Source organism: Scedosporium apiospermum (genome assembly GCF_000732125.1).
Source record: "Scedosporium apiospermum strain IHEM 14462 chromosome Unknown SEQ_SAPIO_0099, whole genome shotgun sequence".
NCBI lineage: Eukaryota > Fungi > Ascomycota > Sordariomycetes > Microascales > Microascaceae > Scedosporium > Scedosporium apiospermum.
In genome coordinates this window covers 1,267,531-1,278,726 of record NW_015971800.1, presented here as the reverse complement: position 1 = coordinate 1,278,726, position 11,196 = coordinate 1,267,531, and the positions used below count along the sequence as shown (strand labels likewise).

At 51.0% G+C, this 11,196-nt stretch overlaps 2 protein-coding genes across 2 annotated transcripts; one reads left to right on the top strand and one right to left on the bottom strand.

The window, feature by feature from the left end:
• Positions 1 to 8: 8 nt before the first annotated feature.
• On the bottom strand, positions 9 to 1,985 carry SAPIO_CDS5795 (uncharacterized protein; the record flags this gene model as incomplete). Its single annotated transcript, XM_016788047.1, has 6 exons — positions 9 to 250; positions 338 to 527; positions 625 to 1,223; positions 1,301 to 1,482; positions 1,578 to 1,639; positions 1,899 to 1,985. 6 exons carry the CDS (start codon positions 1,983 to 1,985, stop codon positions 9 to 11), a joined length of 1,362 nt encoding a protein of 453 aa, XP_016642363.1.
• A 2,497-nt stretch (positions 1,986 to 4,482) lies between these two features.
• Positions 4,483 to 9,915, top strand: SAPIO_CDS5794 (uncharacterized protein; the record flags this gene model as incomplete). Its single annotated transcript, XM_016788046.1, has 4 exons — positions 4,483 to 4,626; positions 4,695 to 5,909; positions 6,691 to 8,248; positions 8,384 to 9,915. The coding sequence occupies 4 exons, from the start codon at positions 4,483 to 4,485 to the stop codon at positions 9,913 to 9,915; spliced, it is 4,449 nt and encodes a 1,482-aa protein (XP_016642362.1).
• Positions 9,916 to 11,196: the final 1,281 nt, after the last annotated feature.

Here is an 11,196-nt window from a genome sequence, read left to right as displayed (position 1 = left end):
TTATATCGTCATGGTTTCCGAGGACTTAGGGAGTTCCAAGTACTCTCCTTACTAAGAGTCTTCCTCCGAATCGTTGCCATGATCTCGCGCTCCATGACTTCGACATCGTCTTCGACGGCGAGCTGGGCCTTTCTGAACTTGCTTTTCCGGCGTTGGTTGAAAAAGATCCAAGTGCCGACAATAGCTGCCGTTACGGGTATCGTGATGGCGAAATAGATCCACAGGCTGGGAGCGATGACAGGGTCGGCACCTAGAAGTTGTCGTTGCCCAGAGAGCATTTAGCGTACCATTATATTGCCAAAAGGATAGGTGTTTCGTTCCCCATAAGCGTCATTACCTTTTTCAAAGTTGAAGAACGTCATGCTAAAGACGGAGGCGAGGTAAGTCCCAGGGAGGAAGAGAGCGCCGAGAAGTGAAAGCGTCTTCATGGCTGTGCCGTCGTGCTTGGCGGCGTGGGCGACGTATTTCTGCTCTTTGGCGATTTGCAGACTTAGTTTAGATTCTCGTATTGCCGCAATGTTGTATAACTAGAGTTTGGATTTTTCGTCTCGTATTAGTATACGTAAAATGGTCCTGTTGGAAAAGGAGGGAGGGGGGGAATTCAAGGAATAGAATATCGCTTACCGCTTCCCGCTGAATCCTCAGTCGCTCCAGCGTCGTCCACGCATAATTCTCCAGCCCCTTCAACTTGACCATATAAAATTCCGTCCTCGCTAGCATACTTTTATGAAGTTTATCCAGCTCCCTGGTAAATTGATCCCCAGTCCCGGTCTTGAACCTCCCCATAGCCCTCTCCAATTCCAGAATAGTGTCGATATAAGCCTGGGGTTTCTTCCACAGCACCTGGCCATTACACTCGTACATGTCCCTAGTAATCCCGTCCATGTCGAGAATCCCGGCCGTGACATACGATTCTTCAGCCCTGATCTCATCACGACCGCTAATGGCATGTTCGAGTCGACGGAGCCAGTCTCTTGCCTGCCGCTGGCGGATCTCGTTGTCGGGAGCGACTTGATAAGACAGAAGGATCATGGGCAGGAGGAGGGGATGTACAATTTGGGTCGCACAGGCCCTTATATGAGAGATAGCCTTGCCAATATCGGAGCTAGGAGTGCCCTTAGCGTAGCCGGTAGTCATGCGGGTCCGGAAGTTGTAAGAGAGCATGGTCTCCCAGCCGCGGGTCTTGCCTTTCTTACGGACATCAGACTTGCGGAATATCATTTCTAAGAGGGCGACCGGAAATGGTCATTGTTAGTCGATTTTTGAAGTGGACCGACTCATCGCTATGTCGTAAACATACGTAGATTTGGGTCTTCATCTTCTTGATCAAGGGATGACCAAAAGAAAGGCCCTACCACACCGGTGCCTTCAATCGCCCTAAAGGGCAAGCGCATGCCTCTAACCATCGCACGATACTCATCGTGAGTCAGAGTTATGACATACGGTGAGAAGGTATCGGGCTGCTGGGCATTTTCTTGCAGTCTAAATACAGGTCAGCTTAGCTTTAGGTTCAGCCTTGGCACCAGGAGGAGCCGGGGGTGACACGGAAACCACCAAGGGGTAAAATTCTCACGTACACTAGTCTCAGGCTACTCGTGCACGTTACGCCCGCTCTCAGCTTTGGAGGTTCAAAAGCACCCTATTATTTTCGCCAATCAAATGTCAGTTTATGAGAGAGTTGCCCAAGCTTTGCGGGAGAAGTGACCTTCTTGAGGCCGTGGGGAGTGAGACGTACTCGGCGGTGAATGAAATTGTGGAATTCATCTGACGAAAGGGGATGCTGTTCGCAAGTATTATACGCCGGATCCTGGAGCGTCGAAAAAAAAGAGGCTATGTGAGCGATGAGACTCAATGGGAGACATTGATGCGAACTCGGGCCGATGCATTCTCGTTCTTACAGAATAGTTGAATATTTCGAGGTATTGGGTATCCTCGAGGTAGAACTTGCATTCCGAAACAAACTCGTCAAAGAAGTAATCGTCCATGGCTTTCCCCAGGGATCATGTTCGTCGCAGATGCAGTGAACGTACGATTACTCAGGTATAGAAAGGACGCGCAGTGAAACAAAAACTCAGCTCATGCGAGGAAGATGCGCATTGTTTGTGGAAGTCTACAAAACTCGCCCCGTCGGAGGATTAAGTTGATAATCTCCTTTCGCCTTTGGGTTGCAGATCGCTTCTTCCCAGCCTCACTATTTGCGACTGGCAGCGTTGACCAATCACGGAAAGGCGCGGGTGCACTGGGAGCGAGTGGTGCGGGGGTTGTCGCCAGAAACCAGAAATAGCACGACTGCTGCAGCATCCTCTGTACTTACATGGGCAGGGGCTACTGCATTGATGGAGTGTGGTTCATTCCTCCGGGGGAGTCGCCGGATCCGTTGTCGAAGCGCTCGGCGCGATCCACTCTCAGCGGGAGTGCGGTGTACTGCCAGACTTCTGGGGCTCAATGTCGAGTTCTAGACTGACTTGTTCCCTGATCACACTACTTAAATATATGATGGAATCATCTAGCAGAGTTCTGTCAACTCGAGAGTAGTGTCCAGATCCAGCAAAGACAGTGATCTGCGGAATGAGGACTGTGATATTCTGGGACGGCTCTCATGTCTGTGCGTGCTCGGTACCTGAAACCTAATCTCTTCTGGTTGGTGTTAAGGCCGTGTCGCTCAGCAAGGGCCAATTGTGGGCTTCCTTGAGAAACGGGTTCCAAATGCAAACCTTCTCCGACAGGCTCTGTCAACCCGAAACCATCATTCTCTAATATCGAGATATCTCTCCGTAGCGTAGAGCAGAGAACCTTTTCAATGTTGCAAGGGCATCATTTTTCTCTCTCGCAGAACTTGAACACGTCCACTTGTCTCCTCCAGAGCTTTACTTTCCTTGATGAGATGTCCGGGGCAGTAGTTACGTGACCGGTTGACTGACTGAGTAGTAGTCGGAACTTGAGGCAACTTCCTGAGGCGATGCCTGATGGAAGAAAGAATAAAGGTGTTGTTCTTGTTGCTCTTGTTGCTGAAAGATTTCCAACCTGGACGAGCACGATCGGGACGGGGACCGACGCCTGCTTATTGTCCCACGAAACCACAACTCAACATACAAACTGTCCACCTTGGTTGGTTCGAGAATGAGTATAGTTTGTGACCAGGATACGATTCTTGGGTAAGATAACACCTTTCTGGAGCTCTCCCTGATCTATCTATGAGGGACACTAACCAAGGCGGAGTCCATCTACTTGTAAGTGGCGAGTCATGCGGTCCGCCAATTCATTGTTGATCTCAGAATGCTCAATGGAAGGTGTTTGGCTATGTTTGTTTTCTCCTTGATTCTTCAATTCTTTCCCTCTTCCAATTATGATTATGACTACTTCGTACTATTAAAAGGAAATAACAAAAGGCGAGTAAGAAACGGCCAAACAACGGCCTCGACGGGGGATTCCCAGGCCCAGGAAGATCTGCTCCAAGGATTCGCGAATCACCCATGGTCCGCCTGTTCGTAGATCAAGGACCCACAATCCCCAGCCAAGAGAGCCACCTTTCGAATTACTCCTGTCTTGAGAGCACAAAAATGATGGGCTTTTACTAGAGGAGAGGGCATGTGAGGAAATCACCGAATTAGAAACTTTTATCTGATTCATCGATTTATCGCCACGATTAGTTTTCGACCATGTGAAACGAACGCACGATTTTCATTTCAAGATATCAGCTTGGTTTGTTTGTGATGCCATTACTAGCTCGAGCCTACAGTCGGTGGTGATTGAAACCGGAAACACAGAAGTTCGAAATTTCCGGAACCCCGGCCATGTGGAGATCTCCAAACCTTTCTCTGCCCTTTGACCTCACCAGGGCTGTGCAAATCATCTTCCCAGGCAAAAAAGGGAAGGAAGAAAAGAGACGGGGAACAAGGGAAAAGGCATCTTAGCTCAGCCTCAAACGCCTTTGGTGATTGTCGCGGTTGTTGCCTCTCCAGGAATATCTTGCGCGAGCTGGAACAGGTTTTGTTTCTGCTGAAGTTATGCTCCGCGCTACGACCCCATCGTGGATCATGGTGAAGCCAACCGCCTCAAACGCTGATTGGATGAGCCTCCAGCTCATGAAGAACAGGTATATTCTTAGGCTCTGAAATCTAATCATTTTAAGCTTGACAATGTTAGAGTCGCTGCACATGGGCATCGGCCCACCTCAAGGTTCACCAGCCCAAGTAGACCCTGCACGGAGACTCCGGAATGTGGACCTTCCGTAGAACCATAGATGCAGGATTGTATTCCACAATGGCCTCTCCCGCGCCGTGGGGAATATCGGTGATGGAGATCTGTATAAATAGTCAGTAGATCTGGTCGTTGATCAATGTGGACATCTCGAGTCCCTCTTCGCGAAACCACCAGGCATTCCCACCCGGATTCTCTCATCCACCCTTTCTGTTACGCCAGAGCTGTGCTCTTCCCTTCCTTTCGGTTGTATATTCTCGCTCTGGCAGCGAAGTTTTCATTATGCGTCTTTATACCTTCGCTCTCTCTTCCGTCCTTTTTGCCAGCTATGGCCTGGCTCAAAGTGTCGTAAACAATCTCCAGACCGCTCAGAATTGTCTGGCCTCCATCCAGACCGCACAGCAGGCTCTAGATTCGGCAGTTGTGGTACGTCCCCCTCCTCCATAGTTGCCCACTCCACATTACACGAGACCTAACAAGTACGTATCCAACAGGGCCTCACTGCAAACTCTGCCGATGCTGCTACGATCCTTCCCCAAGCCATCCAGGGGGTTGAAACCGCCCTAAACCAGGCCGTCATCGTCATGCAAAGAGCACAACCATTGAACGCAGCCGATGCCCAGATCCTACTGGGCTCGGTCAACTCTCTCTCGTACTCCGTCAGAGCGGCCACCATGTCGCTAGTTCTTCAACAGCCGACTCTGAACCAGTTGGGTCTTGTCAATCTGGGTGTTCAGACCCTAACTGCCCAGAGGGTGGTTGTCAGTCAGCTCGGGCAGATTGTGGTCACCAAGGTGGTCCCCGTCGCGGTCCCTGCTTTCCAGGTTGGCTTCGGTCATGCCTTGACGGCTGTTGATGTTGGTCTTAACGTGCTCAACGGCGGCGGTTCTGTCGCTGTCCAGCTCATCCCTTCAGGCCAAATTCCGGTCCAGGGACTTGCCGCCATTCAGCAGCAGTGCACGGCTATCGGTTTTGTACCCATCAATGCCATTAACGGGATCAACGGAATCGCCGTCCAGCAGCAGCAGCAGCTCATCCAGCACTGCTCCGCTGTAGGGTTTGTCCCAGCCAACAGCATCGGTGGTGTCCAACAGGTGTTCAACCAACAGCAAGTCCTCGAGCAACAGTGCTTGGCAGCTGGTTTGATCCAATCCAACGAAACTCAGCAGGTCGATGCCCAGGATGCTATCAACCAATGCGCGGCCATCGGCTTCGCCCAGCAGGCCACTGAGAAGCGAACCGTATCCGCGAGTTCGGCAGACCTCAACGAGCGTTGTGCTACCATTGGCTTCTCGGCCTCTGGAGGCGCCCAGCAACAATTCGTCGCGAGCCCTGAAACCTGCGCGGCTCTTGGTCTTGTGGCCCAGAACAATGACATTGCTGCGCAATGTGCCGCGCTTGGGCTACAGCCTGGATCGAACTCTACCGAAGTGGCTCAGCAGCAGGTGCAAGACCAGACCCAGGAAGGTAAAGAGAAAGCCAACTCCAATGGAGAAGAGAAAGCTTCCAATTCCAAGGCACAGCGACGAGAGCAACGAATCCAAACCCAGCAAAGCCAACAGGGAGAAGCCACACAGCAGAAAGTCACTGTTGAGCAGTGCCTTGCTCAGGGTTTCGTCCAGGCGAATGGAACCGCCGCTGAAGGTGCTGCTCGAAATGAAACCGCATCCGCCGAAAGCCAGAGATTGGTGCGGAAGCGCATGGGGATGGTAATGGTCAATGCATAATGACGAAAATCATTTGAAACTGTAACTTTTTTAAGGAAATTTTGCGATGAATGGAACAACTACCAGGTGCCTTAGCTATGTAGAATGGAGCCCGGCCTCTGCATGTAAGATTGATCTTGGGGTGTTTTTCCGAGGCCTGCACGAAACGAAGGGAATAGCTGAAAGAAACAGGGACTTGGTTTCGATGAAAGTGATAGAATTCGAAAATAAAACAAACCAATATGAATTGAAAATTTTGATCAATTCAACACATTTAGGAATGGACTTTCTGCCCTCCTCCTCGGGGCCTGTTCAAAGAATGATACCAAGAAAGCCCGTGGCTGCATCCAAGGAATGCAGATGCAGAGCAGAAATACGAAAATACATGTACATGTGAATGTACCTTTTCTTCCGAGAAACTACCGTAGCATCTCTTTCATCATACCCCACACCAGAGCAGCATCAATCCAAACAATCATCACCAAGCTTTTTTTTTTGCCCTTTATAACTTTTCGACCTCGCCTGCAGTCTGGGATTTCTCAAGTTTGGAGCAAAATCGGGTTTCAACCACTATCAAATCCTTGGCACCTCCACACTCGGAGTCTAGCTTCCTTTGAGGGCAACTCGGTTACCAAAGTGCTTCATGGAGGCAGAGGTAGGCCTAGCTGCTCCGTTTCTACCCCGCCTCCTTTGTTGCCCATCTTGTCTGCCCTCGCGTGCCGAGCTACCCAACTGAGGAAGCTCACCTACATCCGTGAAGATTGCTAACCGCCACTTAATATAGATAGAAAATGCCGTCGAGATCGCCTGGAACCCGTCTTCCGAGCAGTCATTAAAAGTCCAGGCCTTCGAATTCCTTAGCCAGGCACGGAACGAGCCACAAGCATGGCAGGCCTGCGTCAACCTCTTTGTGCGGCAGTCCCCACGCCCGTCCGAAGTAGTCCGCCTCGTTTGTTTGGAGATCGTCAACTCGGCCGTCCACACCCAAGGGCTCGACGGCGCTAGCCTGACCTTTCTGAAGGACACTCTGTTGGACTACACTAGGAGGGTGTACGGGCCAAATGCTTCCCCCGAGCATTTGGATCCGGCTCATCTTCAGAACAAGTTGTGCCAGACCTTGACCTATCTCTTTGTTTTCCTGTACAAGGATGGGTGGCAGACTTTCATCGACGACTTTTACGCTCTCACCGCCGCCACCGATGGCTCCTCGAGAGACAACGTCCCCGGCGTCATCCTATACCTCCGAATTCTGGGTTCCATTCACGACGAAATTGCAGACATGCTCCTTTCTCGGAACCAAAATGATGCGAAGCGGAACGTCGAACTGAAGGACCAGATTCGGGCACAGGATATGACGAGGGTGGCTCAGTCCTGGAAGGAGCTGCTTGCCCATTACAGCCACCAGAACGACCAAATTGTTGACATGATATTGAGGCTGATTGGCAAGTGGGTCAGCTGGATGGACATATCCCTCATAGTAAACGAGGAGATGTTGCGCCTCCTGCTTCCACTAGTAGGCCGTTCGAACCAGACGGGATCCGAAGACAAGGTTCGAGACGCTGCAATCGATGCCCTGACCGAGATTGCTGGAAAGAAGATGAAGAACGCGGACAAGATGCAAATGATAACCTTCCTCAACCTCCGAGAAATCGTCACCGAGCTTGTCGCAAGCCCGCCCCTCAGCGAGTTGAAATCCACCTCTCGCTACGACACCGATCTTGCGGAGGCCGTGGCGAAGCTTGTAAATACCATCATGTCCGATATCGTTAGGGTTTTGGAGGATTCACAAGCCGATGCGGATACAAAGGCCTTGGCGGACCGGCACCTGCACGATTTTATACCTTCTCTACTCCGATTCTTTTCTGATGAGTACGATGAGGTATGCTCTACCGTTATTCCATCGCTAACCGACCTCCTCACGGCATTTCGAAAAGTCCCACTCTTACCCGCTTCCTACTCGGAAATGCTTCCGCCTATCTTGAACGCCATTATAATGAAGATGAGATACGACGAAACCTCATCGTGGGGTGACCAGGACGACCAGACAGACGAGGCCGAGTTTCAGGAGCTGCGCAAAAGACTGCAAGTGCTTCAAAAGACGATCGCCGCCGTCGACCAAAATCTCTTCATAGATGCCATCAGCAATCTGGTTGCCAACACCTTCCAGACACTTGATCAGCAAGGCGCACAGATGGACTGGAGAGACCTCGATCTAGCTTTGCACGAGATGTACCTATTTGGTGAACTTGCGCTGCCACATCAAGGGATTCTTCCGAAGAACGAGCGGGCTACGCCGGCTTCCGAGCGGTTGGCAATCATGGTGAAGAAAATGGTCGAATCTGGTATGTCCATCGGTCGCGGTACTAATAACTTGTTGCCCAACCCTGACGTTCTCGGCGATTCATCGACGCTCCTGCGTAGACCCCAGCCTTCAGTTTACTCCCGGAGACTTTGAATGTTCTAACATTTCTATCTAGGTATTGCCTCTTCTAGTCACCCCGCAGTCGTCCTCCAGTACATGGAGATTTGTGTCCGGTACGCGGCCGTGTTCGACGCTTACCCCGAACATATTGGGCCTGTCCTCGAAAATTTCGTGCGTCTCGTTCACCATGACCACGTGCGAATCAAGGCAAGGTCGTGGTATCTCTTTTTCCGCTTCGTCAAGCATATGAGGCCACATGTAGGCAATGTAGCAGAAACGGTGATTCAATCCATCAGCGACCTACTTCCGATCAAGGCGGAAGCCCCTGGTGATGAGAATGACGACGACATGTCTTCAGAGGAGCAGGACAACTCAGAAGCAGCGCTGTTTACGAGCCAGCTCTACCTCTATCAGGCAATAGGGTACATCTCGTCAGCACCGAGCACTCCCCCAGAGAAACAGGCTCTCTATGTACGTTCTGTCATGAACAATCTTTTTGCCGATATGGAAAACCACCTACCGCGTGCCAAATCGGGCGATGCGCAGGCCTTGAACCAGATTCACCACATTGTCATGGCACTTGGCATGTTGGCACATGGGTTCTCAGAGGGCTTGCCATCTACGTCGTCGTCTGCGGCACCGGGCCAGACGAGGCGCCCGGCTCCCGACCGGGCTGTGTCTGACGAATTCTCCAGGGCAGCAGAGGCCATCTTGGTTGCTCTCGGTGCGTTCAATAATACGTTCGACATCCGGACAGCCTGCCGGGCGGCTTTCTCGAGGCTTCTTGGTGTTCTTGGCGCCGCTGTTCTTCCGCAGCTTCCACAGTGGATTGAGGGGTTACTCTCCCAAAGCTCCGGAAAGGATGAGATGGCATTCTTCTTGCGTATTCTAGATCAGGTGGTGTACGAATTCAAGGGGGAAATATACGATGTGCTCAACATCCTCCTAACCCCGCTCCAGCAGCGGATCTTTAGCGGCCTATCAGAGCCGGCAACGGGCACTGATGATCACATCCAGCTGGGCGAACTCCGACGAGAATATCTATCTTTCATTCTCGTTATCTTAAATAACAACCTCGAAGGGACCCTAATTAGCGAGGTAAACCAAGGCTTCTTCGAGACCATGGTCTCGTGTATAATCACTCTCGGCCGGTCCTTCGAGGGTAACCCGCAGTCGAGTAAGCTTGCCTTCGGAGTCATGACGAGGATGGCGACCATATGGGGCGGGCCTGATCTAGCCACAATCTCGGCTAATCCGACTGCCCCCGTGGGATCGCCGTCTCCGGCCATTCCTGGTTTCGACCAGTTCATGATCCAACGGTTCCACGGAGTATGCTGGGAGGTAATGCAAGACCCGCAGTTTAAGCCGGATCTGGACGCGCAGACAAAGCAGGTCTTGACCGAGATTGCGGCACTGGAGCAAGTCATCTACAAGAAGACGGGAGATGTATTCATCCAGAACGTCCAGAACCAGCTTTTCCCCAATATCGGTATTGACGGAACCGAATTCCTTCGGTCATTGACCTCGACCGATAAGAAGACATTTGCGGGGTACCTATATGGACTTATCAAGAGCCGGCGCTCTTGAGAATGCGTCCGGGCCTTACCTCGAGGGCATCCTCCATGTGCCCACTTACGATAACCTGGAGAGGGGCCATCTCTTAATAATAGATGAGGGATAAGGTATTCCGGGTCTCCCCATTCTTTTTCTCGTGTTCATACATACCCTCGCGCTCTTCTTCCTGTTCTCCACCCCTTTCCCATCCCCCCCCCCCCCCCCCCCCCCCCCTCCTTTTTTTTTTTTTTCCTTTTTTCTGTTTATAGATAAGATGTTCAGGATGGAATGATGGACTTTTCTTGATGCCGTGTAGAAAAAAAAAAAGATGTTTATCACTTACAAAAAACAAAGATGGCGGTTACAATGTGCATGACTGGGAGTTTTGAGGAGGGCTATCGGCATCTAGAGAGAGACTTTTTTTCTTAGCAAAAGAACGTGGTGAATAGGCGACGAGAGAACGTGCTTCTGATGTTAGCTGGCATGGCTGGTAGTTATTTTCACACCTCGTCCAATCCTTTCTTTCACATCCACCTTCCCATCCCACGCATGATTCCGGGTCTGGATAGATGGTCGTCGCCTAAAGTTCCTATTGTTTATTTCCATATCCCATTTGATAAGAGGAGGTGTCAACAGTGGCGGAATCTCCCCTAGTCCTTGCGTTTTTGGGCTCATAACCCGAACCCGAACCCGGACCAGCAACCAGCACGCGGCTGAGGACCTAATAAGGGGAACTTACTCTAATGACAAGAGGATGTCGTTTTTGTGACCCGGATGATCATCTCAGGAACCAATACCGGTGAGCTTGATTGAATCGAGAGAACAAACGGTCCTCGGTAATTGATCAAGGAGATGAGAAAGACGCATCGAGCGACGAGCGACGAGCTCCGGTTATGAAGCAATATCAATCTCTGTCAAGGGTGTTTTCCCACACATCATTATCACAAACAGATATAAATGACGATGCACACCCTAATTCGCCTATCAACTCCAATCTCCTGTCCTCCGGGCACATTACCTTCACCGTCGTATCACCGAAGAGGTATGGAAGCAAAAGGGGGACAGCTCAGCCAAAGGTCCGAGAACAAAACAAAACAAGCTAATCTTAACAACCTTATCCGCATTCCCCTTTCTCACCCGGGCATGGTGGTCCCCCACCGTTCAATATCGAATATCGAAGGTCGAAGGCTGACCCCGCTCCGCTCAGGGGAACCGGCCAATGTTGGCTTCTCGTCGACCGCCTCTTCAATGCCATCCCGTGTCTTTTAATTTATGCTTCTTCCTTCACGTGTTCTATACTTTTCATCCCAACTT